We start from the raw sequence: 27,829 nt of genomic DNA, 5'->3' as shown, positions 1-27,829 counted from the left end.
TCATTGAATGCCATCATAGTCAATTGGCTGGAGAAAATGGAGGTTTATTTTTCAATGGCATGTGATTTATAGAGTCATTAGGGGCTCGGTGTGCATTTTTGCATATAGCTGTACATCTGCAAATGCAAGAATGTGGAAAACCTTGATGTTTTGATCATTTGTCGAAAATATTTAATATGCAGAATTATCCGACCTTTGCCTAGCTTTGACATTTATCTTTTAAATGAGGCTTTTATATATATACACGTATATATATATATATATATATATATATATATATATATATATATATATATATATATATATCCCTTCTTTTGTTTATTTTTCATATATTTGTATGAGAATATCATTTTCTATAATTTCTATAAATTTCTTTGACTATTTTGCACACAGATTTTGACCATGTACATCAGCTTAGAAATCCATCATACAAGGCTTTAGTTGGTCAATGCTACAGGCAGGTGAATAGGAACAATGCTACGCTGTACAATCTGTTAGTCCACTTTTGTCGAATGTAAAATGAAACAGTGCACTTGAAAAGGCTTAAAAGGCACATTATTCTGGATGACTAATCAAACGCTCTCCAATAAGGCATTTAAAAAAAAGATCTTTAATAAAATAGTGGCTTTTATTTTTTTTTTTTCATATAGCAAAACTAGTAATCAACATGCTGTTATTTACACATTGCACACACTTGTTTATTTCACACTGTACAACTTACAATCTGGAAGGTGACATCAACAACAAATTCCTTTCACAAGACTGGTTCACTTGTGGAAACAATTAAAGATTTCTTTCTTAGGGTTTTTTTTTGTATATATTTTTTTTAAATAACCACAGTTTTTCAAAGAGGCAAGTTTCCCCCATATTTTTTTCTGTTTTTTTTTAAAGATGCAAATACAGATAGACGTGCAGACGTTTCAACCTCAGTTTATTTCTCAAGACTTTTCAAGTGTTTTAAAACTTCTTTTAAATAGACATGATATATACAGCTTTCTTCTGACCCTCAAGACAAAGATAAAATGTGTTGATAAAATGCTAGAGGCAACCCATGAACAGTAATAAAGGCGTTTTAAAAATGTTTATGTGAAGCATAGAGTAAATCATTGGTAAGGTGAAAGAATACTGAAAAAACTACCATCACATGACATCCATCCTTTAAAGACACCCACCATTTTGCATGTATTTAAACAGAATGGAAGATTTGCTTTCAAGTTTGTGGTGGATATATGTTTTTGTTCCACATAAAGTTATTATTTTCAATGGTGCAAGACCTGCATGCACATGAATTAAATAGAGCCATATTAAGACAAAAAGACTACTGATAATAACAACTAAACATGGCCTATGAAAAAGATGGGTCAGTAATAATTTCACTAGTGAGTCAAGACTTCAGCCTAAGCTGAGACCCTTTTTTTAAAATCACGTTAATTAATCAAGCATCAAAAGTAATCTTTGTGTAAACATGGGTCTCTTGCAATTGGCACCTAAAATGTTTTGACATGCAAGAGTAAAACCATACCTGAATGAAGCCTGTCAAATTCACCCGTAAGTTCTCTCACCAAATGAAAATGTAAACTGCGAGAGGAACAGAATGCAAACACACAGAGGGTCCAGTACCTCATTAACATCGCTTTTCTGACCTAACCTGGAATGTTTTAAAAAACAAGAGTGGAGAAGTAACATAGAATTAGTCTTTCCTCAGCCCTTATCCCTCACTCATTCCATTTTTCTCTTTGTTCTCCTCACTCTTTTTTCATCGCTATGGTTTATCACAGGTCTTTCCCCCTGATAGAGAACTATCTAGAACAACCTGCGATTGTAGTAAATCTTCTCAATGAAGTTTTCTAGCTCATCATCACTATCTGGAACAGGTTCTGGCTCGTCATACGCATAGTCTGGGTGGTAATAATAGCCAGGTGCCACTGCACTTGGAGGAGAGCGGGCTTTGGGCACAGGGAGCGTCTGATAAGTTCGGGGATGAGGAAGGATGTAGTTAGAAATGACTGTGTCAGCTAAAGGGTAGACATTTTGGGGCCGGCGGCCCCCTTGCACCCAGTTTCGCTCCCTTCCCTTGGCTCTGTCTTTGTACCTACGTTTGGGAGGCTTAAAGCCAAAACCAATGGGGTCCCCAAAGTTGTAGTCAAAGGAGAGTGCAGGATTTGTATAGAAGCGTGATTTAGGAGATGGAAAATAGACAGGATAATAGGCTCGATATGGCTTCTGATAGTAGGGAAAGGAAGGATATGCTAGTAACTGCTTCTCTGGCTTAAACCAGTAGTCCTGCTTGTTGAACTTGGATTTACTTTTCTCCTTGTACCACTTTTTATATGGGTTCATCTTGTGAGAAGCTTTCTTTGGGGACTTAGGGTATTGATAATGTGGAGCTCTCTGTTTGGCTTTAAGTGGGACTAAAGGCCGAAAACGGGGTACATTGCTGGGTGGTGGGTCCTTTCTCTTCTTCTTCTCCTCCACATCTGTGATGATCTCAACTACATCATCGGCAGGTAGGTGCAGTTTACTAGAGATTTCAATCAGTTTGTCAATCGTCTCTGGGTCCATTTCATCATCATCACTGTCCTCCACTTCGTTAGACCGCTTGTCCTCAGCCACATTGTTGAGCAATAAAGCATTCTTCCTGTCTTTCATATAAGAAGATGATTTTTGTTTCCTCCCCATGTATTCCAGAAGCATGTCAGAGGCAATGTCTGCAAGTCTCTGCTCTTCCTCTCGCGCCTCTTGTGCCTCTGCCTCCTGTCTTCGCACCTCTTCCTGCTCAGCTCGTGCTCTTGCCTCTTCTTCCTCACGTGGAAGGACCTCCTCTTCCTCGTCTATAAAGTCAAAATCATCCATGAAGTTTCTCTCAAGCTGGGAGGGGTTTTTCTGTCTCTCTTCTTGCCACTTGAGCTTCTTGCTGGCCAAGGCCAGCTGCTGGTTATAAGCTTTGTAGCCCTTCAGAGGTGGGAGGATCTCATTGTCCTGGAGACCAAGGTCAATGTTTTGAAAATAGCCCCTGGTTTTACGCTGAAGTGAGGTGATAATTTGGGGTGTGACCTCTGCTTTCCCACTGAGCAAACTCTGCAGAAATCCTTCCTTTTCCTTAAACTTGTTTTCACCATTTACATTCTCATTCTTTTCATCTGAAACCCATGGGTCTGTTAATCCTACCTTTTTGTCTCCTCTCTTCTCCACTCCTTGCATCGCCTCAGTCGATCCAGACTGTGGTATTTCAATATTCTCCTCCTCATCCGTGCCTTGCTCAGAGATTCTGTGCTCCTCCTGATCCCTCCACATCTCCAGTTCCTTCCATGGCTCCTTATTTATATACTCCTCTTTCTCTACATGGTCTCCCTTCTCTTCTCTAGCCGGATGATCAAGAGCCTCTAACAAGACAGACACCAGCGCCTTGGCAGAGTCTATGCCTGTAAATCGTCCCTGTCCCAGTGGAGTCTGGAGGATGGCTTCCACTTTCCTGTGTGTCCGGACCGGTCCAGCTGCTGTGGCTGGATCAGGTTGCACCAGCCAGAGTGTTTCATTGCTGGTGCCCGTGAGAGGGCTTTCAGATAGCAGTGGGGCAGCAGCAGGTAGCTGTTGAGCAATGCTGAGCAGGACTAACAGGAGAGTAGAGGAGGGAGGATGGCAGCAGGTCATGTCCTTGCAGAGCAGACCAGATGGGGCTGGGGAGAGGGGACAGGGTGAGCACCTTGCAAACACAAACACAAAACAAAACGAATCAATCCTAGTGTCATTTACACAATACAGTCATATGACACACAAACCCCTGCATAATACAATTTATTACCCTAGCACCATTAACAGCAGTGCAACCCCCCCTTTAAAGCTCTGTATGGTTGAAATAAATCATTTTTATTATTAATAAAATTATGAAATTATTATTCCATGACCAAAGACCAAAGACCATATATATATATATATATATATATATATATATATATATATATATATATATATATATATATATATATATATATATATATACTGTATATGCATGTATATACGCATTTGTATAAGAATTACTATTTTGCTCATTACTACTAGTATGCCACAAAAAACCAACAAACAAACAAACCACAAAACCGACTAATTCACATATTAGTCTTTATTTGCTCATTTGCAAATATCCGAATTCACTGAATTCCGACGCTATTCCTGCAAAACCGTAAGACTGATGATAAATAGAAATTCCTTGGTAATGTTAAGCCAGTTTTTCTTAGCCGGAATGTAACTTTAAAATGCAGTTCACACATGAATGCGAGACGGGTTATAACACACTGTCGTATAGTGTCGTGATGCTGTATAGCGGAAGATATGGAGCTACTGTGTGCGATCTCATAGTATTCATAGTCATATTCTAGATAAGACCATATTATAAAACGGTTTAATTTATTTCGTTTTCTATAGACATAGCTGGAATTATAGGACTACTGCTTAAGCTCAGGTACTTTTCTCATAATAATTTATCAGAAAAAAATCCTGAAATCAGATTATTCTTTAAAAGGTCTGATCTTGGATCACATTAGCTTAATCGATGCTGAATATACATTGTTTTTTTGTTGTTGTTTTTACATTTGATCATTTTTAATTCGATACTCTGAAAATCAGCTGTTCGGCTGAACATTTTCACACATTCATGAGCGCTGCCGGATAAAACATTTGTCTGAGACCTACCTCGCATTCCTATGCTACATTTTAACTGTCTATGTCTTTTAACGTGCATAGAAATGAGTAATAAAAGCGTACACACGCCACTCACCTGCGATCCCGTACAAAATTCAGCTGCAACTCAGAAGTGCTCCTGTGCCTCTTCGTCTCTAACGAATGAAGCTCGAAGATTTCAGTCCTTATTTATTCGAAATTAAGAAAAAAAGTTTGTTTTCCAGGCCCAAACTGATATTTCGTTTAAGATTCACTCTTATTTGCACATGTGAAAGATGTTGGTGGTTGTTGTACGTCAGTGTGGCGCGTGATTTTTTTATCAGGACCGCGGACAGCTCTGCGCCGATAAGTAGAGGCGTGTGGGAACACGTGACCGACGAGTCACAGCGCGCCGCCTTTGACGTCACCCCCCTTCATTGATAAGAATTTCGTGTCTCGTTTGAACTCAGAGGGTACGTTACGCTGCTCTGATGAATGAACGGAAACGGCATGAATGAAGCAACTCTCTCCATTAAGAACGGAGAGCACCGTGCTTGGAAATCAGAAACTTTATCGTTTAAAACAAGTTCTCGAATTCGTTTTATTAATTAATTGACGTGGGTTCGGAAGCAGAATGACGATACATGATGTGAGGGCCTATTTAATTGGGAGGATCATTGAAGATGAGTCTAAATGAATTGACTCCTGGTGCAAAGACGCACATCTTCAGGCAGTGTTCGGTATCCCCCTAATAAAAAATCACTACTTTTACCCCTTCGGTCTGGTGTTTGTAGGGACTTGCCCGTTAATCGGACCTGGACCGGAGTCAAACGACTGAGGCCGCCGTGACGCACGCGGCTCCGCTCCGCCGCTCCATTTCCGCTCCATTTCCCGAGCACCTCCAATTTGACAGTCTTTGTCTCTCGCGCCCATCGTCGACTTTCATCCATCTGGCTCGCGCGTCACCCTCTCATTCTGTCCCTATTTAGAGGCTGTCATTTGTGGGAATTACGTGTATTTGTGGTTCAATTATGTTATATACAAATATTCCTTAAAATAGGACTCATCGGGATGCAACCAAATAACGTATATGAAGCTGCTCTGTAGCAGACTTTATTTACATGGTTATAACTTAATATCCTTCATTTGTACTTTAGGAATAAGGCCTAATTTCTAAAATACTCTGGGGGAGTCTTGACCCACCTCAAACCGTCCAATCACAGTTTATGGTTCGTGTCATTTAATTAGTCGCACTGTGCACATTGACGTCTCCTGAGTCCCATTGTAAGTGGCAGCGCCTTCACATAATGGGAAAATCTTATTCGGAATCTTAATTTCTGAAAATGCTCAATGCGTCACAACATGTTCTGGCAACACTAATCAACTCCATGACACGATCAGGACCTTTGGACTAACAAGTGTATCTTGCCACATTATAAAATGCTCCAAACAATCTAAAAACAAACTCACTCGGCTTAATATTGTGCATTTGTTGTAACGAGGACACGTTTTAAGACGTATTGGTCTCTAAATCCATATACCATTAGCTCAAAACGAAGTAAAGCTTGTGTGTTTCTACCTGGATTGTCAGTGCTTAGGGGCCAGAGGGCAGAGTGTGATCCGCCTTGGCATTATCGACTGCCACTCAGCATTAGCCCAGTGACGGCCCTTCAACTGGGCGCTTTCCATCCCCCGCGCTGACTCACCACCTCTCAAGCCCCCTTAAAAGCAAAATAGAGAGTGTGTTAAAGGGTTATCACATACCCAAAATATATATCGCGTAATTCTCATACACAAATTTATTCAGCGTCATAACTGAGGCAAAGACATTGTGCGTTAAGTCATCACTGTGTGGCTGAAAGTGCGCCTTTCTGAATTCGTGGGTTAACATCAGCATCATCATCATCATCATCATTCCTACTCCTATTATAACTGTCATTACTATTACTACAAGTTTGATCAGTACTAACATTTTATATGCTCGTTTAAATGGACACGTTCGTCCTTCTTCTTCTTTTGCAAAGTGTACCACAGTCATGCTGCCCGATGAAAATGGGAAAAATGCTTATCAGTTGTTAATGCATCAAATACAAAGGCGCTTAATGGAAGTGGCATAACATGCCCCTTATGAATAAAAGAATTCCTACTCCCACACGAGAAGATGGAAAAAAATGGCTCTAAAAAAAAAAAGAAAAAAGGTTCTCGTGTGTTTCAGCTCCTCCGCTGCGGCTCAGGCGTAATGATGTGGAACCCGAATCTCGCGCCCACACGCCGAGTGGGGGGTCGCATAAACCCCGAGTATGTTTTTATTGCCGGTTCCGATAGAAACACCCGGTCCCCTAAGGCGAGCTCTGTGCTGCTAAAAAAATGTCGGACAGGAAGGTGGCTTTGTGCGCCACGTGGCCCCGAATAGATTAGCCTGGCACATATTAACAAGGAGAGCGCGTATACCCGCGTCATCGCCGAAAACGACATGCTAATTATCACTAGTAAAACCCGAACAATAACCAACAATGCTTTTAATAAATAGGTAGCGAGTCGAACTTAGATAGCGAGTAGAAATGCGCTGCGTGCTCGAGTCTGTCCGTTTCGAGTCGTGCTGCGAAAACATGTTCTGTGTCTGTTTTAGATCGGATGCAGACTGTGTCATTTAAAGCACTGCAAGCGGAAGAGGGCATTTTCGTCTCTGTTCCAGGTCTGAATTGGGCATTTGGTGTCTCGCGCGCTGTCGTTCCCTTTTTTGTGCGGAAAGCTCCATTTTGCGCGCGCGCACCAACTTCGATTCAAAGCAAGACGAGCTTGAAACAATCCCTTTTAATAAAATAAACACGCTTCGTTTAGATCATTTGGTATCTAATTTAACGTTTAGTTTGTAAGTAAAGCGTTTGAATAAAGTGTCCCTGTAATGATGCACTGAGATCCCGTATTGACTTGTCATACTAAGGCTTGCATATTGCACCGCACTGGCACAACGAGAGAAGAGAAAGGAGATTATTTGGACGTAAAAATGCAAAGAAATTTAACAAGCTAAAAAAATGTCTTGTAAATCATGTTTATCCCCCCCCATCCTATTTTTTGAGTCCATCCACCGGAAAGCAGATTCAGCTTTGTGCACGGCTTCATGCGCAAAAGTCCAGCATATCTACATTTGTTCAGAAATAATATGTAATGGAAACCTTTGGAGCGATGCACGCGCCTGTGACACATTACACAGGAGCTCGGGCTTCGTGTCCGCGGTTAATGAACCGCTTCATATCACTAAGAGCCGTCGGTTCCTTAAAATCAATCACCTTTTCTCTCACGGAGAAAAAAATAGACTACAGTAGTATTTTGCGTTTTCTCCAAGATTTCAAATACCGGATTTATATAAATCTGTCGATGTCTGATTAATGACGAGAGGCAAAAAAAGACAAAGTAATTAACGCCCAAATAAAGGTGTAAATGAACAGACCACCCTGAGGTTAATGAGTGCACTTAAAGCTTGATGCTGCTGTGCAGTCACAGCTGGTTCAAATAGATTCCCAGGAATAGACAGGACTCTATATGTTCTCTATACACAATCACTAATAGTAATAGTAGTATAGTATATATACTATATATATACGAATAGCAATATATCGAATTTGACATTTAAGTCTTACACGTTTTGTTACGTTTTTATTATGTGCAAATGTGGAAATGTGATTCTGTTGTTTGTTTGTTTTTTCACGTTTAATTTTAATTTTACTTTATTTACTTCTTGTTGAAATTTGCCTTGTAGTTAAAAGTCTTCTAGACAACAAAAATGGTCAGAAGATTCGGTTTGTGTAAGGAACACAATACACACAGCAATATATTGAGTATACATATACTTTTAAAAATCAGATTTAAAATGTAAATGTCCATAGTTTTTGGCCACATGGCGAAATCTCTACGTTTGAGGCTCCAAACTATTACTTGTCAGGTGTTAGAGGAGTTTTTATGTTGTTATTATTGTTGTTGTTATTATTATTATTATTATTATTATTATTATTATTATTATTATTATTATTATTATTATTAATAATAATAATAAATCAAAGCATTCTGATAAGCTATTGCTTTATTAGTAACCTTTTATAATAGAGTTGTAATATTATTTAGGAACAGTGTAATAATAATAATAATAATAATAATAATAATAATAATAATAATAATAATAATAATAATAATAATATGTATGTCTAAAATTTATAACGTATTAAAGGAATATACTTTTCATTAACACAATGTAAACATTTCATAGTGAGTGTATTTGGACTTGCACTTCATTTTAGTTACCAGGATCCCAGCTAATAATTGCATTTGTGTTCTTTACACTGGGTGAGCTGATGCGTGTCTGCTGTTTCACGTCATGTCCGGTAGAGGGCGTCGCGCGGTCAGGCTTTATTTTGTAATGCACACGCTTCTGTGACGTTTCCAGGTTCTCATTTAAGTCTGGAATCATGGGATATATTTTTAAAAATGAAGTCTCGTTGGATACGTCAGTGATCCCAGAAAAAGAAAATGAGGAAATGAATGGGCAATTTAATAAATTATTACACTTTCTGGCTTATAATTTTAGAGAGACAAATACGACAGCAGGGAGGTGTTTAGAGTGTTGAGGATTAAAATCTATTTTAATTAAATATTCAACACAATCAGCTTTTTTTTAAAGAATGTTTTTAGTATAATCTAATATGAATCATTTCATGAATGCAACGAGTTAATAAATCATTTTGCTGTAGGGTTGAAACTGATCTTTTCATAAGGGCAAGTCTGGGGAAAAAATAAGAACGATATTCTTGCGAGCATCTTATCGAATTCCTGGCTTATCAAAAATCCAGTCGCATGTTGTCAAAGTGTTTACACTCAAATCGGTTCAAGCACGTGCACATCAACTCCGCAAGGAGTGCACGCGCGACCAGACACGGATGCTCACGAGTGTCCTCCAAAACTCCTTGCAGAAATGAAAACTGTTATCGGTGATCAGCGCGACTGGACGGGAAGTCATTTGAGAAATGCTTTAAACTGGGTAATTTGCCGATGTGACTCATCCAAGACACCCACAAGGCTACAAGTCTCTCTGCTCCAACCAAAGGGAGGGAGGGGAACGAATTATGAGTGAGTGTGTGTGTGTGTGTGTGTGTGTTTTTAGAACAGGATGGGGACCAAATGTCCTCACAAGAACAGGAATATGTGACAGTTTTTGGCCTTGTGAGAACAACTGGCTGCACCCATCTCAATGTTTCCCCCAAAAGCTGCTGAAACCAAGAAAAAAAAATAAAAAGGAAACAATTAAAAAAAGATTATGTTTGTTTAACTGAGGCGAAGTTAAGGGTGCTATTTAGCTATAGGAATAGCACAATAACTGTGTTAAAGGAAGGTCTTTACAAGGATATTAAGACAAATGTGTGTGTGTGTGTGTGTGAGAGAGAGAGAGAGAGAGAGAGAGTGAGAGTGAGTGTGTGTGTGTGTGAGAGAGAGAGAGAGAGAGAGAGAGAGAGAGAGATGTGGGCAGACAAACAGGCACATACACACTGGGTGGGAGAAGGGAAAAAAGTACAGAAGATGAATGGTGATGGGGTGTGTGTATGCGCTAGTATTGCCCCTGAAAAAAATAGAAACTTACAAAATAGAGTCACGTTTGGTGAGCAGAAAGATGTGTAAGCGCCAAATGGACCATATCCTCCCTTGTTCTCATTACTCCCATCTTCATAGTAAAACCAACATAAAAGCCCAAAAACCTCAGAACGAGCAGGAAAAGGTCATGGGAAGGTGCAGAAAGGTAAACTTGACTGACAGTGATTGTCAGTGTGTAAGTAGATGACTGATTATAGTATTGTTAAAAGCACTTTATCTTATAAGTAACCCATTAGGCATTTCAAATGGTCTAATATAAATATTATACAGACTCTTGAGAATATGAAAAATGCAAATATGTTTGTTTTATGGTGTTTTTTGTCCTCTCGTCTTTCACTTAGAATTCCTTTCCCCAGTACTCAAAAGAGGAGCCCCACATACCCTACTCACCCCACTGTTGTGTTATCTCTGTCTATGTAGCTTATGATATATGTTTGAATATGTGTGAACTGACTTCTTCCTATATGCTGATTGTGTGTATGTGTAGGCGAGGTTCGCGATAACATCTGTGTAATTTCCCTATGATGGCAGGCCCAGTGGGAGCCAACACAGGAGATGAACTGACTTGAGCTAAGTACTATTAATCGTTTAATTACCACTGCCTGATTCAATCCATCAAATCATGCCATGGTGTGCCGTCAGCAAATTGCAGAGCTGCAGACGTAATACTGTTGTTTGGTTTGTAAGTGTTATATAATATAGAACAAACACAGTATAAGAAACTCATACTTAGAAGAGTAGATGGCCTGTTGATTCGATATTTTTAAAGCTATAGACAACTGAGATGCTTTTGACATTTTAAAACACTTCAATACGAGATGGAAATTAGGTTTTGAGCTCATCTTAACATTTTTATTTATACATTTTCAAATATACAACAAAAGCTGGAATTGCACAAACTGTACCACTGGTGTTTCCTGACTTGCTTTGAATATAGCAAACTCTTCGAAAGGTGGTTTGTTGAGGTTGGACAAGGCAAAGAGAACCTTAGGAGTTGTCCATTCCCATTGTGGCAAGAAAGTCATAAGTCTTGCATGAAGGCCCCACAGATTGAACTACCCAAATGCTGTAAATGTAAACTACCCACTGTAGGTCTCACTGAGGGTAACTCACTTAACTGGACTGAACAATGATGCAGCAGACACACAGTCACACAGCCAATACACTGGGAGAGGGGCATCTGCGCCCAGATGTGATGTCCAAAAGCACAGGATGACCCCTTTTTCAGTAAACTTTTTGTGGACTGTCAGCAGCTGAGACAGGAGTGTTCAGGTGATTCTCCCTGCCTCTGCTGTTCATTGACACACAGAAAAGTGCACATCTTTTAAGGTTTCTTGATGGAATATATAAATTAATCAAAACAATATGACATTCTTTGCCATAAATGTAAACCTGGTTATTTGTTGCACACATATAAAGTATACATTTATTAGAAAGTTTTTTACAGTAAAATATTCACAAACAGGCGGTGTATCTAAATCATCCAGTTGGTTTTGAGTCCTTGGTGGAACCTGTGAAGATTCATGGATCGACAAGGAGCTTGTTGTTTTGTTTGTTTTTTTTTTGTGAAAAAGAGATTCCATCTAGCCACCGTACCCCATAACCCAAACATATAAAGAATGTGAGAGATTGTTGTCAGCAGCAGAGAGTAATCAGTACTTGTCAGATATTCCTACAGCTCCTTTAATGTTGCTGTAGGACTCTTGGCAAGTTTTTGGCAAGTCTCCATGGTATGTTTTGTCTTGTACATTTATAAATTTTGGAGGGACATCCTGTTCTTGGTGATGTTACGGTTGTGCTACATTTTCTCTATTTGTTGGTGCTGACAATTACAGTGTTTCATTTGTACAACAAATGTTTTGGACCTTCCTTTATACTTCTCTCCCAATCGATTACTCTGCAGATCATGGCTTCAGCAGTCAAATGAAACCAAAAAGATGATCCTACAGAAACAGCTGATCTTTATTTGGTGTTTATGAAAATCATTCAGACATCATCAATTAGGAAAGGCTGAGCACACGCACACAAATGTTTATTGTAAATCTTTTTTTTTATTATATTTTTTGCTTAATTTGTATTTGTTTTCATTTATTTGTTATAAATTTTCATTGTGGATGCAAAAGGTTCTGACATCATTCTTGGTTTCATTTCTTATATATGACAAAAACAAGCGTTAACAGGGTTGTGTACACTTTTTATATCCATTGTATATCATTAGTACAAACATCAATCACCTGACTATGATTTAACTTGCTGAATTCTGGACTTTCTGAGCAACTGGCCACAGACAGTCAGGATCCAGAGAACTGGAACCCCCAGGGTTGTGTACTGAGTCTTAAATTGTACACAACACTCACCCACTCAACTGTTTAGCCAAACATCTCCACAAACATATCATTAAGTTTGCTGACGATGCCACTATTGTGGGGTTCATCAGCAACAACAATGAAACTGCCTACAGACAGGACATGCGTAGCTCACACCCTCTACACATTGGTGATGTGACAATAAAAACAGTGAGCAACTTAAATTCCTGGGAGTACACATTACCAAAAACTGCTCATGGTCCCTTAACACATTATAATTAGTGAAGAAGTTACGTCAGCACTGTCAATTCTTAAGAAGACTGAAGAGAGCCAAGATACACATCTCAGCATCAACAAGATGGCATTGCTGTCTGGCACAGTCTACCACTGGGTTTTCCTGACACTGAAGAATGGAGAATCCAGACCAAGTGTTTCTGTTTCATGAACAGTTACTTTTCACAGTCCATTAGACCCTTAAACATATCTGCCTGATGGCCATTTAATTTTATTTCACTCTGCTACACTTCCCTACCCACTGCTCTCTGTCACTTTGCAAGAGAGGCATATGTCTACAAAATCATGTTCATACTGCTGCTCAGGACTATTAACAGAAGTGTCACCTTATCAAAATATTACTGTGCAATAAATTCTGTTGTGTAGAGTTTAGTTTCCACTGTAGTGTTTATTGTGTAGTTTATAGTTTATTGTTTTTATGGACTTAACACTATTGCTGTGTTTATATATCCTCTTGACTGTCAATATTTCATGTGAAGTGTAGCACTGTGATTCCGGGGAACCATGTATCGCTCTTGACATTACATCAGACTTAGATGCGAGGAATGACAATAAAGTCCACTTAATTAGATTATGCTCAATGTATCAGAACATATTTTACACAATACCATGCTTTTGGTTCAGGTTTCTGTATATACCCATTTAAAAGCTGCGTTATGGGTGTTTACACTTTGTGTCATTATACTTATATTCTTATGGCATCAGATATTAAAGCCCTAACACTATAGTTTGTTATGTAGTAGTTTATATTAAGATCATAGCAAAAGCTTTAGTTGCTGCAGTCCTATACAATGCTTATAAAAGCCTCATTTGTTGCAGAACCAAAAACTCTTGAGTTCAGTTCTTGAGCTTTACAGATCCAGTAACATGAGCAAGAGGATTGCTGAGGAGAATGGATTCTGACGATTGCTGAGAAGCAGAGTTTTGTGACTGAAGTGCACTCGCTATGACTTTACCATCCCACCGCAGTGCTTCAGCTCCACTGACAACTGCATGACTCAGAGCACAGGCACAAGAGTCTCTGGATTTCAATACCTATACTCTCATTCATACGCTTACGGAGCTAAACCCCACCCCGAATTTTACGCCCTGCTTTTCATCCGAAAACATTTGTGTTTTAGCAGGTACTGATTCCATTTCACAATGCATATACCCTCCATTAAAGCACATTCTGTGGCTGTGAAGATGCTTACAAACATCTGAATTTCCCTTGCACACGTCGTATGCTGGATGAAGCTAATTGGATAAGCGTGCAAAGTTAGGCGTTAAATTGCTTCTTTTTGCAGGGGATGAACTTTTCTTTTTAGGAAAAAAAAATGGATCCAGCAAGTGCACACAATTACATGAGTCATGAATTTAATGTTTTCTTCCCACTCACCCTCTAAATGACCACAGAGGTATGTGTGGCCTCAGTGAGAGTGAACCAGCATGATTAAAAGCTGGAGTGAAGAGTGGGCCACTTCACAGTGCTGCCTTTACAACTGCAGCACACTGATAAGATTGGCCAGGTCTACTCAGTGAATCAACACTACACCTTTTTGTGTTGTCTCTACTCCACGCTTCATTTGTTTTTCCTTGTCACTGTCATCCTTTGGCAGGTTGAGCCTTTGTCCAAAGCCCAAGGTAATAATTAATTATGAGTCAGATAATGACTCAGTCCTCTGTTTGGCAATTGTGGCCAGCCGTGGTTGTCTTTCCATGACTTTGGTTCGTTGCCACATAATGCATCGATTCTTTTCTTCCTTTTGTTTAGCTGTTTCTATAACTTAGAGCCATCGATCACTACTCACGGTTTCTGGCAGCAGGGCGAGAGCCGAAGCGTGAAAAGTCATCTGCTTCGTCACTTTTGCGTATAGTTCAGAAGAGATAAGCTGCCGCATCATCCTTGCCGCCTCTGACTTTTTGTTCTGGATGTGAAAATGCTTTAGGCTAAAATGGAGAGCAAGACAGCAGTTTATCTTTAAAGGGAGGAAACGAAGGAGAGGAAAAAGAGAAATATACTAGAGTGAAGTATTGGTAGAACAGGTTGTAAGAATGTGAAGGAAATACACAGAGGGATCTGGTGGAATGCATAAAAGGGGGTAGGAAATTTGCCATGCAGTATAATGTGTTTGGAGAAAGAAAGGGGTAAAGCAAGCAGACTGGAGACATAGAGCACATGTTTTGGAGTGAATGGAGGGAGAAAGGTAAAGGGGAGACGGGTGGGGAAGATGGAGAGACAGAGGGAGGGGTGGTGATCCTCGGGGCTGGATGACTCACTTCTCTGCAGCCGGCGTGTGCGTCACTGGCGCACGGCTGGAGGAGGAGATAGTGGAGAGGTCTGCACATTTAATTACAACCTGCCAATTTATATACAGTGTACACACACGCACAAATCTCTCTCTTTCCTTCTCTTTATCTCTCTCTCTTTCTCTTACTAATGCCAAAACATGATAATGTATATAAAAAGACTAAACAATCTCACGTCTGTAAACATGGAGATTCCCAATGCGTTTTTTTGTAGATCTGAAAGCAGAATATTTTTTGGATCAATACAGAAATCTTTTCTTATTCACGCCACATGTGAATATGCAAAAAGTAATGAACAATTTCCACTGGCATATCTCAGATATCAAAACACAAAGGTTGTAGCAGTCTAGGGGGATTGCAGCATTTTGTCAGTTTTTCAAGTTTTTTTTTAAAAAAAAGAAGAAAAAAACAGGTCTTTAACAAAGCATTCCCTTTAGTTGTCAGGGCACGCTGGCTAGAAGTGAATGTCATTAGGGGCAGAGTGGTGTGAATGCAGGTCATATGTTGAGTGCTCCTGTGTTAAACTACACCATTCACAACATACTATTCCACAGACAGAGTAGTACATATCATTCATTAAACAGTGAATGTGAGAACCTCTAGAGGGTGGAAACACTTTTAGACCACAAGCTATGAATTTAACCATTTCTTTGCTCGCACCATCTATATTTCTGTTCCTGTTGTTCTCCCTGCACCAGTCCCCTTGAGCAGCAGTTTGCCTATGAGTGCCGCAAGCCATACTCGGCAGACAATAGCTGCAATCAGCCGCCCTTCGTGAGCCGCAGGCTCTGATCCGCTTTCCTCCACACAAAGACGAGAGCAATTTAGTCAAACAACAGCATTCCTAGGAAAGCATTCCGTGGCTGCATTCAGCTCCAATGATTAGCCAATGCAGTTGCGAGCTCTCAAAAAAAGCACAAGAGTAAAACAGAGCACGCCGCCATCTCGTTTCAGCTCCAACATGGCTGCTTCTGCCATGGCTGTCAAATTGGACATGCTGTGGATTCTAAACATAAACAAAATTATTAGAAAAGCCTTAACAAGGCTTATCTTTTCTTTGAGACTGCTCACATTAGAGCCAAATCCATCAATCGTGACATTATGTCAGATGACAAATATCAGACACTCACATACCTGCAGTCGGCTATTGTATAGATTTTTGTAAGTGTTAAAATGAGCTGCGATACAAACATCTGCAGTGGCTATGCGCTTTTGAGTAAGGCAGAAATACAACAGTACTGTATGAGTCAGGCCTTATGTGACATCACAAACAGCTTGCCATTTTCACGCTCGAGCTGCACTCATTTTCAATCAAATGGCTTTGAAACGCTTCAGTGATCAGCCTCAGCTGCAGGAGAGACACTGCATTTTCTCGCCTTTTGGAATTATTTGAGATAGACCACCTAAAGTCAAGGGAGTGAATAATAAAGCCTATTACATATAATACTCCTCCTGCTGTGCTGTAGAGCTTTACTGTCCAGCTTGGCAGATAACCTGATATGCTTGCGGATTGTATTTTTTTATAGAATGTGCTCATTTCAGAATTCATGAGCGGCCTCGCCATTTGTTTTGACCATCCCACCACACTGCAAAGGGGCTGTCACTGTAAATAGCATCTGTTTTGCTGGCTGCTCATAACAGCAATAATAATGAGGCATGAGATGATATGATGAATGGTCAAAACCAACAAACAGTCTGATAAAGGAAGAGTAATGGCAACAGAAGAATGGAGGTGCATACTGAGAGATGGATGGATATGAGCAGGTGATAAATGAAATGATGAAAGTGCAAAGGGGGGAGCAAGTTGGAGACAAAAAGAGAATTAGGCGTGTAAAAGCAATGATTGATAGGAAAGTGATGTTAAATGACAGGGAGGGCAGAAGGGAAAAGGTGGCACTTGCAATAAATATGATTTGTGCTGCTGCTCTGCTGCTATGTGCCCACTTACTACAAAACACATAGGGTCTATGGTCCCCACTGACATCAACACAATGTGTGTTTTTTTATCTTGCAAATGGACACTGTGAAAGGTTCAGTGGTAGAGAGAGAAAGCCTGCTTTTCAATATTAATAAAGTTTATTGGAATGCTTCTCTTTCTGTATTTAGTGGCAGATAAATGAAGAGGAAGCAGGGAAGCATGAAGAGAAATACAGTGTAGAGAGGGAGAGAGACAGACAGACTATATGTATTTCTTACATAAAGACAAATGGATTTCTTAAAGGCTTTGCATCACAAGAGCTATTTCTGCAGAAGTTGGAGTTTTCATCTGGCTACACTGCAGTTCTATTACATTTCTTACTCATGTACATTTATTTTCTGCTTTTCATTTATTTCCTTCTTTCTTGTACACTTGCCCAGGCACACACACACACACACACACACACACACACACACACACACACACACACACACACACACACAAATAGACAATGTCCATCCCTTTTCATCTGCCCAAGGCACTTTGATAAAAGGCAGCAAAATGTTGAGGTTACAGTGTTCAAAGGATGAAAAGGGATGAGTGTCAGAAAAACCTCAGAAGAATCTACAACATTATCACTCTCTCACACACTCAGCCTCACACACACCTGTACAAATGTATGCACAATTCTGCCATTATGAAATACACAGACACACACTCACACACACTCACTGGTCTTACTATATTTGTGGGGACCCTCTATTGACATAAATAGTAATACAGCTAATTAATGTCTACATGAAAACCTGACTCCAGCAATAAGCCCAGCATCTATCTATCTATCTATCTATCTATCTATCTATCTATCTATCTATCTATCTATCTATCTATCCACAATAAATGTTTTGGGGTTTTTTTTAAAGAAAATTCTAGTTTTTCTCATAGGGACATCCAGATATCGTCTCATGGTCAAAATATCTATATAATATACACAAACATGCTGGAAAACAAAGAAATTATTAAAAAAAACAGAACAATCAAAAGAAAATGGTAACAATAAAGAATTCAGTTGTACCATTTATCCTATACTGTAGCCCATCTCCTGCTAGCAAGTTACAGCAAAGGGAAATCAAACAACAACACAATCAAAAACAAATACAGTAACATACAAATGAATCGTCACATGAATTAAATTCAGTCGGCATAAACGAGCACACACCTACACACCGATCTAACAAATCCCTGTCTTCACACAAAACTACCTCTATTATTGTAATAAGCTCAAATGGTCTTATTCTGCCCTTTCTCCTTACAATGAATGGCTAATGTGTGGCGTGAGGCAGCTGCAGGCTGGAAGACTATCATCTCTGCTCATTGCCTCAGCATGGATTACTCTTGTCCAATCTACATTTGCAGTCTTCAAGCAACACAATGCCAGAGACCATAATTAGAATAGAGATAAAGCCTAGTTTCTGGCTACATTAAACCATCGAAAGGGGATTTTCCTGCTTCAAATCCTTTTTTCAATTTAAGCCTGGGCTTAATCTGTGTCCACATTACAACGAACTCTAGTGTTTATCTGAACAATGAAAACAGTGCTTCATTTGAGCTGTGTTCTATCCTCCTGAGCTTATAGATGTGACTTCATTGTCTGTAAGAAACACAACATCTCAAAAACATCCCGGCTCATGAATGGGAATCTTATATTTAGTGTTTCTGCCTAAATTTTGCTTTATAACCTTGTAAATGTTTATGTATGGGAGCTGCGCAAATATTTGAAACACAGTGACGGGATGACTGAACTAATCCTTTTTAAAACCATGGCAGATAAATTAAAAAGGCCCACTGTGATGTTTATCATCAGACAGAGAGGGTGCCGTGTGGCTCAGTAGATATGCTAAAAGTCAAACATAGTAATAATGATGGTAATCTTTTGTTAACTAAACATTTCACTCATGTATTTACTTCATGTGCTTAATCTCGCTGCTCTAGTGTTATTCATTGCTTATATCCCTTTCTGTCTTTGCTTTCTTTCTTTATCCACCTGCCCCATGTCCCTGAATGGAAATAAGCCCAATTTAGCTCATCGCTAATGGCTGCTGTGCCGACCGCCATACACCTAATAGCACTCAATCTGTTTCTTCACTTGAAGGCAGTAATTAAGTCTCCATTGCGCAAAGGCAAATTTGCACACCAAAACCCCCACTTTTTAACAATTAAAAGCATTTTGCTCATACAATGTAGCTTTTAATTACTATACACCAGGAGGGTGATGGAGGACTCTACACAGCAGCTGGTGATGATGTAAAGAAACATTCTGAAGTGCCTAAAAGCTCTGGTGTGTGTGTGTGTGTGTGTGTGTGTGTGTGTGTGTGTGTGTGTGTGTGTGTGTGTGTGTGTGGGTTGATGCTTGGGGGTTATAAATCAGAGTCAAAATATGATGAGCACATTTTACTCTCTTAGACTCCCATCTATCATGCAGTATATTATTTTCCCCATAAAGAACACATTGCATTTATGATAGCAGAGGATGTTATTAGTTTAGAGTCTTTATTTCATCATCAATGTGATGCCTAATTTATACTGTATATAAACTGAATACATTTTCAAATATACCCTCCAAATCAATGTTTGTTTCACCAATCCATTACAACCAACTTGATTTTTTTAAGTGCAATGCTATACCATCTATTAATTAAATGCCTTTAATTGATATCTTCTGGTTATATGAGACATGAGAGCCAAGTTCAATTTCATCCCATTGAATTTCATTTCCCATTGCATTTTAAACCATGTAGTACTGCACTTTTCCAAGTTTAAAAGTAAGGTATTAGTCCACTGTCATGAAACCCCCTTTTCATATTTCAGCTCCATCACAGAGCTTTTTATTTGTGGCATTACACACAAAAACAGCAATGTCAGGTTTAATTCTTCAATTATGGAACTTTCAGTAAGTTTTATTCCTACTATTGTCCCAGACGTTCAAACATTTTGTACCTAAAGACAATGAAAAATGTCATGAGACAGTTTTAATTCATTAAAGGAAAAACAATAGTACAGAGCAATAGTACAAGCATTACTGTGCATGGTGAATGAGTCACGGAAGCTCAATTATCAAAACTGGTTTAAGGCATGAAATAAATATCAGAGTAAGAAAGACAAGATTTGGAGAAGTGTAATGATGAATTTGTGTGTTTATCTATTTAGTTCTGGAAGATACAGTTGGGAACAGATTAAAGGAAAAAAGACAACATTAAGTATGCCAGAACAGCTCTAATGTGCCTTGGTATTGGTTCTAGAGCTGTACTGGAGGGATGAAAACCATTCTTCCAAAACATTGCCTCACTGGGGTTTTATAATCTCCCATTGGGGTCCTAATCTACATACACTCCCATCAGGATAGAAATGTTTCATCACAGGGTAAAGGTGGTGACTTAGAATAACTTTGTATTGATCCTTCTCTGTACTTGATGACAGAGACACAAACAATGCCAACAAAATCCAAAATGTTCCCCCACAGCCTGTATATATACACCATCATTTTGGTCCAGTATAGAAATTTGCCTACATCTACACTATAAGAGGAGTCAAGCTTATCTGGATCATACGAGGATTGTGAGAGGAAGACTTCCAATTAGTTAAGTTGTCAAAAATGACAAGAAACTGTCCAGGAGGGACTATAAAATAATTGTATTGCCACATAGGTGAAAACACATATACACACATATACAGTACACTGTTCATTTGTTCTACACACACTCCCAAGGCTACCATTGTATCTCCACATAGCGTGTAAATGCAGCTGATAGTCCTGCCACGTAAGCGACAGGCCATGCAGAAGCAACATGGGAAGTTGGTTATTATTGTTATCATCATAACTATCATCATTATCAGCCTCGGCAGCAGCAGGTACCCTTCATCTGGGAGTGATGCGTCATACGCCTGGGTCGAAAACGTGAAGTGCCAGGAAGCGACCTGCACTGAATGTAAAATACAAAAAGGGTTGGGGGGAGAGGGGGTGGGAGTGGGGTTGTATTTGGGGAGGGGGGTTTGAATCACTCTGGCACGCTTTCAATTTCTCCCTCTTCACCCCTCCTTCTCACTCTGTCTTTCGCCTTTCTACTCAATTTTCTCTCTAGTCACAAAAATATGCTTCCCTTGCTTGCCCTATCCCAATCTTTTTCCATTTCTGCCACACCATCATTGATCTTGGTCACTTTCATCTGTTTCGTTTTTCACTGCATGTCCTTTCTGATGTATTTACAATTCCTTTCTCATTCGCACACCATCTCACAGACATATACACTCACACACCCCGCTCGCAAAGTCCCCACGTCATACAACATCACCACATTGCTACGAGACTGCAACATCACTGTGTATCACTTTTCCCACTAGCTGTGGGATGCATGTCTTTCTATTTTCAGAGACAAAGGAATGGCACCTTTCGCTATCTCAGAAACGCCCCCTTGCCATTCCTCCCCCACTATGCAAAATCTGAACCCCCACAAAGAGTTTATCCACGTTTTCCAGAAGCTGACATCTCCTCTTATCTCCCCTTGGCAAATACGGTGCAGCTAAAAACAATTTTCCTCTTATTTGTCTTGTTATTATGGACCCCTCCTACTCCCCCTATTCCACTGCCTGCAGCTCAGCACAAAGACTGTCACAGTGCATTAACCCGTCAGATAGCAGCGGCAACTGGATGTTGCCATCAAGTAGCTTTTGCAACCTCTTGTTCGAGTAACTCCATATTTCCACACAAAGAGGCTTTACATTATAATCCATTCGAGAAATACGAGCATTTTTATAAAACCACATTGTCTCTTTTCATTGTTATTTTAGACACACAAGTCAATGTACTGTTGCAAAAAAGCTGTGGCATAGTAAAATGAAATCTGTGGTTTGATTTCTATACTGCTGTGACGTGAATCATTTTCAGTATCTTCTGTGTCACGTAACAAATACAGGTGTCTGCTTTCATTGAGAGAAAAAATGTCTTACTGCTGACTCCAAGCTCTGTGCTGTTTTGTAAACAGTATACATGACTGGGCACTTAAGGCAGCATGACTGATGTGGGGGTAAGGCAAAGGGTTCTTTTTTTTTCCAGGGTTAATCTGGTTAAGCAAAATTTTGTCATATGTGCTTCAGATAAATCTTAGTTAATCCTGTTTTTTTCTGCCTTTCTAATCCCACCTAATCTCAGAATATTATCTAGAGAGCTGTTAGATCATTTTTTACTGCTACCTATCAAACCATAAAAAGGAGTGATGCTAGTAATGAGGTCTTCATTCAACTGATTTATTACAATGTCCAAAGCTATTAAAAACACCATACGCTATAATGACCTATGAGCCAATTAGAGCGGTTTAGACACAATGATGAAGACTGGTGTGATCGCAACAACTGGGACATATTTTTTAATTAGAAACCTGCCAAATATACACTTTTAAAATGTGAATTTGTTGTACAAATTCTGGATATACAGAAACAATTTACTGAGAGGACAAAGATTAATGAAGTGGCATTATAATTATAATTAAGCTTTTAAATACCAGGTTTTACATGTTGAAAGTTGAAAGTCAATATGATTTACAATTGACATATAGATAAGAGCATCCTTTTAGGATGAGGTTTTATTTTACCTACAAGTTTGCTGAAGCCTTTCTTAAAAACCTAAGAAAATAAATTGCTTTTTATTTTAAGGATTTTGATACAGAGACACTGGGTAGCTCCATAAGAGGCCACATAAGGGAGCTGTGAGGTGTGGACACAGGAAGGAAGGACAATAGAGGTTATCTCCATTACACACACACAAACACACATGATTGCATCACATAATCCCTGCAGATTTTTTTCTTTCAAGCTGTGAATCGTCTGTTCTACCACATCCTAAAACTGTTGAACTGGATTCAAATCCAGAAACTGGGAAAGCCACTGGCAAACACTAAACTTACTGTGATGTTGGAAAATTATAGAATTAGAAGATGTGAATTTGTATCCATGAAGGGATGCACATGGTCAGCAACTATACTCAAATACGGTGTAGCATTCAAGACATGATTGAGTGGTATTAACAAGCCCAAAGTATGCAAAAAAAATATTCCCCACACCATTACACCAACTCCACCAACAAGGTGGGTTGGTTCCAGGGATTCATGCTGGTGGTGGCAAATCCTTACACTAACATCTGTTTGCCTCAGTAGGTTCAAATAACTAAAATACACAAAGTGTCCATCTGTCTTATGTTACCAACATTATAAGCCACTGTTTGGGGAATAATTGCACCAAGATAAAATGGTGTTATTTAAGTTTTTTCTCCTTTTCCCATGGTTGTGTGCCCTCACTGAAGATCATTTGGCAAAACTGAAAATACATACAAATATACTTGGCTGTAATTCTTCTCTTTTAATGTTTATTCAAATTTCATTCAAATTGGCCTCATTTACTGTATTCTGATGAAATGTCAAAATCATATAACTCAAGCTGATTTTAATAGTGTTTCTAGGTCAACTGCCTATGTTTAAATAAGCAGAAAAATATATGCAATGATCTTATCTTTCACTTCTGCTCTTTTGGCCATTCCTGAGAAGCTTCACAACTCTAGGACAACTATCAACAGTCATCATCCTTCTTAGAGCATCGCAATGGTTTGTACCTTACCTATTGTTACGATGCTGGACAAAGGCGAGTGAGGATCCAAATGCAGATTTTAAAGTTTTTACTTGTCCAAAACACAAAATACAGCTGAACAGACAGGCAGACAGAACAAGGCAGCAAACAGGGCTAACAGGAAACAGGAACAGGCACTCCAACATCCAACATGCAAAACGACCAACACCAGGGAAGTGAACAAACAGTATATATAACTGACAGGAACCAATGACAAAGCAGAGACAAAGACAACACACCTGAGGAGATGAATGAGTACAATTAATGTCCATGGAAACCAAAGAGTGGGCGGAGCAAACAATTAGCCACAGGGAAAGACAGCAGACAGAAACAGGACAGAAACATAGACAGACTCATTACAGAGCCCCCCCCCAGGAGTGGATTCCAGACACTCCAACGCAGAACCGGAGGGTGGTGGAGCGGAGGCGGAACAGGGGGCGGGAAGGCGGGCCAGGTCTATGTGGCGGCAGAGGGCAGGGCAGAGCCGGCGAAGCTGGAGGCCAGGGCGGAGCCGGCAGAGCAGGAGGCCAGGGCGGAGCCGGCAGAGCAGGAGGCCAGGGCGGAGCCGGCAGAGCAGGAGGCCAGGGCGGAGCCGGCAGAGCAGGAGGCCAGGGCGGAGCCGGCAGAGCCAGCGACCAGAGCGGGACTGGAGACCAGGGTGGCGCCGCAGGCAGAGTCAGCGACCAGAGCAGGACCGGAGGCCAGGGTGGTGCCGCAGGCAGAGCCAGCGACCAGAGCAGGACTGGAGACCAGGGTGGTGCCGCAGGCAGAGCCAGCGACCAGAGCAGGACTGGAGACCAGGGTGGCGCCGCAGGCAGAGCCAGCGACCAGAGCAGAGTTGGTGGCCAGGGTGGTGCTGGAGGCGCATTGAACCTATAAGGATGGACAGGAGAGGGAGAGACTGACAGACAGGGAGACAAAACTGGGGACTGATAGAGCAGATAGGCAGAGCCATTCGGTATCAAGCCCTTCAGGCAGGACAGAGAGTCTACGGGGCTTGGGCGCAACCATACTCGCTGGTTCCATCGACCCGGTCGGTTCGGCTGGTTCTGTCGACCTGGTAGGCCCGGCTGGTTCTGTTGACCCGGTCGGTTCCGTTGACCCGGTCGGTCCGGCTGGCTTGGTTGACCCGGTCGGACCCATCGACCTGGTCGGTTCGGCTGGTTCCGTTGACCCGGTCGGTCCGGCTGGCTCGGTTGACCCGGTCGGTTCCGTTGACCCGGTCGGTCCGGCTGGCTCGGTTGACCCGGTCGGACCCATCGACCTGGTCGGTTCGGCTGGTTCCGTTGACCCGGTCGGTCCGGCTGGCTCGATTGACCCGGTCGGTTCTGTTGACCTGGTCGGTCCGGCTGACTCGGTTGACCCGGTCGGTCCCATCGTCCCGGTCGGTTCGGTCGGATCCGGTGTCTCAGCGGGTTCGGGCGCTTCGGCGGGTTCGGGCGCTTCGGCGGGTTCGGGCGCTTCAGGTGCCTTAGGTGCTCCAGCCGGGGCCGTAGGGATGCCGGCCGCCCGAACCGGCACCATCGGGGTGTCCGCCAGCTTGGCGATCAGCCGGTTCCCCCGGGCCTCGCCCGAGCTCTCCGGTCTGGCACCCATGTGGACGGGTTCGGTCACCGGCGTACACAGGCCTGGGTCGGGCCGAGGTACCGTAGGGGCCTCGGGCGTCCGTGGCTGGCCTGGCTCCGCAGCCCACGGACCCCGATGCCTACTGCCCCCCCCCAAAAAAATATTTAGGGCCGGTGTCCGACTCTGTCCTGTGCACGGTTAGGGAGGACCCGCCCAGGAGCAACGCTACGTTGGCCAGGTCCGTGAAAGGCCCCACCTCTCGGCCCAATGGCACTAGGTAGCGCAGCCCGTCCTCCAAACCATGCCGAAAGATGTCCTTCAGCTCCTTCTCGCCGAAGTCCACCCGATTACATAGGTCCAAAAACACCTCAACATATTCCTCGATTGGGGAATTGTCTTGACAAACACAAAACAAAATTTCTGCTGGATCCATGTTGTGGTTGGTCGTTCTGTTACGATGCAGGACAAAGGCGAGTGAGGATCCAAATGCAGATTTTAAAGTTTTTACTTGTCCAAAACACAAAATACAGCTGAACAGACAGGCAGACAGAACAAGGCAGCAAACAGGGCTAACAGGAAACAGGAACAGGCACTCCAACATCCAACATGCAAAACGACCAACACCAGGGAAGTGAACAAACAGAGTATATATAACTGACAGGAACCAATGACAAAGCAGAGACAATCAAAGACAAAGACAACACACTTGAGGAGATGAATGAGTACAATTAATGTCCATGGAAACCAAAGAGTGGGCGGAGCAAACAATTAGCCACAGGGAAAGACAGCAGACAGAAACAGGACAGAAACATAGACAGACTCATTACACCTATATGGACAGTCATATCAAGTTACATGGATGAAATTGACAGTTGCCCAATGAAGACTATTCACAGGTTTCACACAAGGCTTATTGACGTGTCTTTTTCTGTTTTTCACCTATGCACACTCCATTGGTGAAGTCATATACATACATGGGATTTCATACCACTGCTATGCCGCTGATGCTCAACTGATCCTTTCCTTTTCTCTCACACACACATCTCAGCATTTATGCCAGATAATACTATTTCATTCCAGTTGTATGAAATGACTATGTAACCCTTAAAAAAATTTGTCAAAATATTTTTATACTGTGATACATTAGTATCACTATGTATCACTAATTTTAGGCTACTATTTCACTATTTTTGTATAACGCTCTATAAAGTGCACTTACACTAGGCTATACAATTCTCTTGGTATACGTCAATCCAGTAAACTTTACTGACTCTGAAGTAAAGTCATATACACATTTAAAATGTGAATTTGTTGTTCATTTGTATGTACAGAAAGAGTTTGATTAGAGGACAAAATATTTATGAAGTGCAATTAGAATTAGAATTAAGCTTTTTAATACCATATTTTACATAAGCCTAAAGCAAATATGATTTATAATAGATATTATAATAGATATATAGACATGAATATGAATATTTTTATTTTACTTACATGTTTTGCTGAATCCTTTCTTAAAAACCTAAAAAAATAAATTGCTTTTTATTTTAAGGATTTTGATACAGAGACACTTGGTAGCTCCATAAGAGGCCACAGGGAGCTGTGAGGACAGAGGACACAGGAAGGAAGGACAATAGAGGTTATCTCCATTACACATACACACACACACACACACACACACACACACACACACACACACACACACACACACACAGATATAAACAGACTCAATTCTTCTTGGCATGGATCCGCAAGATGTTGGAAACCTTCCTTTGAGACTCTGGTTCATGCTGACATGATTGTAACATGCAAAGTAACTCAGACCATGTTTTTATTCATACTGATGTTTTATGTGAACATTAACTAAAGTTTTTTACCTATATCCAGGGGCTAATGTGTGCCATAACGGTCCCAAACTGACACCATAAGTAACTTTGGAGAGGGTACAAATTGCTGCTTTCTGCTTTGTACTGTGTCAGGAAGCACATTTGGTCATTAAAGTGTGACACATCCAGCAAGAAAAAGAGTTTATGACTAAAGTAAAATTGCCAGGAAAGGATGTGTTGTTTGGTTAGTATAACAAAAATACACAAAGTGTCCATCTGTCTTATGTTACCAACATGAAAAGCCACTGTTTGGGGAAAAACTACACAAGATAAAATGGTGTTATTGATGTTTTTTCTCCCTTTTCCATGGTTTTGGATATTACTGAATATCATTGGGCCAAATCGCAAATACATACAAATATACTTGGCTGTAATTCTTCTCTTTTAATGATTATTCAAATGATTACCCAAATTGTTCCATTCTCTATAAATTTCATTAAAATTAGGCTCATTTACTGCATTCTGATGAAATGTCAAAATCACATAAGTTAAACTGCTTTTAATAGTGTTTATAGGTCAACTGTCTATGTTTAAATAAGCAGACCTGTAATAATATATGCAAAGACCTTATCTTTCACTTCTGCTCTTTTGGGATTCATGGCTCT

At 40.6% G+C, this 27,829-nt stretch overlaps 1 protein-coding gene across 3 annotated transcripts; it reads right to left on the bottom strand.

Annotated features, from left to right (window-relative positions):
• Positions 1-914: 914 nt before the first annotated feature.
• Positions 915-26,879, bottom strand: si:dkey-175g6.2 (trichohyalin). Of its 3 annotated transcripts, none has more exons than XM_060895997.1 (2): positions 26,833-26,879; positions 915-3,703 (listed from the first exon to the last, which is right to left on the bottom strand). In XM_060895997.1, coding segments are annotated over exons 1-2 (1,902 nt in total). In that variant the 5' UTR covers positions 26,835-26,879; the 3' UTR covers positions 915-1,803. The 3 variants fall into 3 exon arrangements, with proteins under 3 accessions (XP_060751980.1, XP_060751981.1, XP_060751982.1); XM_060895998.1 differs by lacking the exon at positions 26,833-26,879 and adding an exon at positions 4,775-5,130; XM_060895999.1 differs by lacking the exon at positions 26,833-26,879 and adding an exon at positions 4,775-5,130 and having other exon boundaries at positions 915-3,677.
• Between the last annotated feature and the right edge of the window lie 950 nt (positions 26,880-27,829).

This window comes from Tachysurus vachellii, chromosome 20, assembly GCF_030014155.1.
Source record: "Tachysurus vachellii isolate PV-2020 chromosome 20, HZAU_Pvac_v1, whole genome shotgun sequence".
Classification (NCBI taxonomy): Eukaryota; Metazoa; Chordata; class Actinopteri; order Siluriformes; family Bagridae; genus Tachysurus; species Tachysurus vachellii.
Note: the sequence above shows the minus strand (reverse complement) of the source record. Positions and strands in the feature narration are given on the sequence as shown.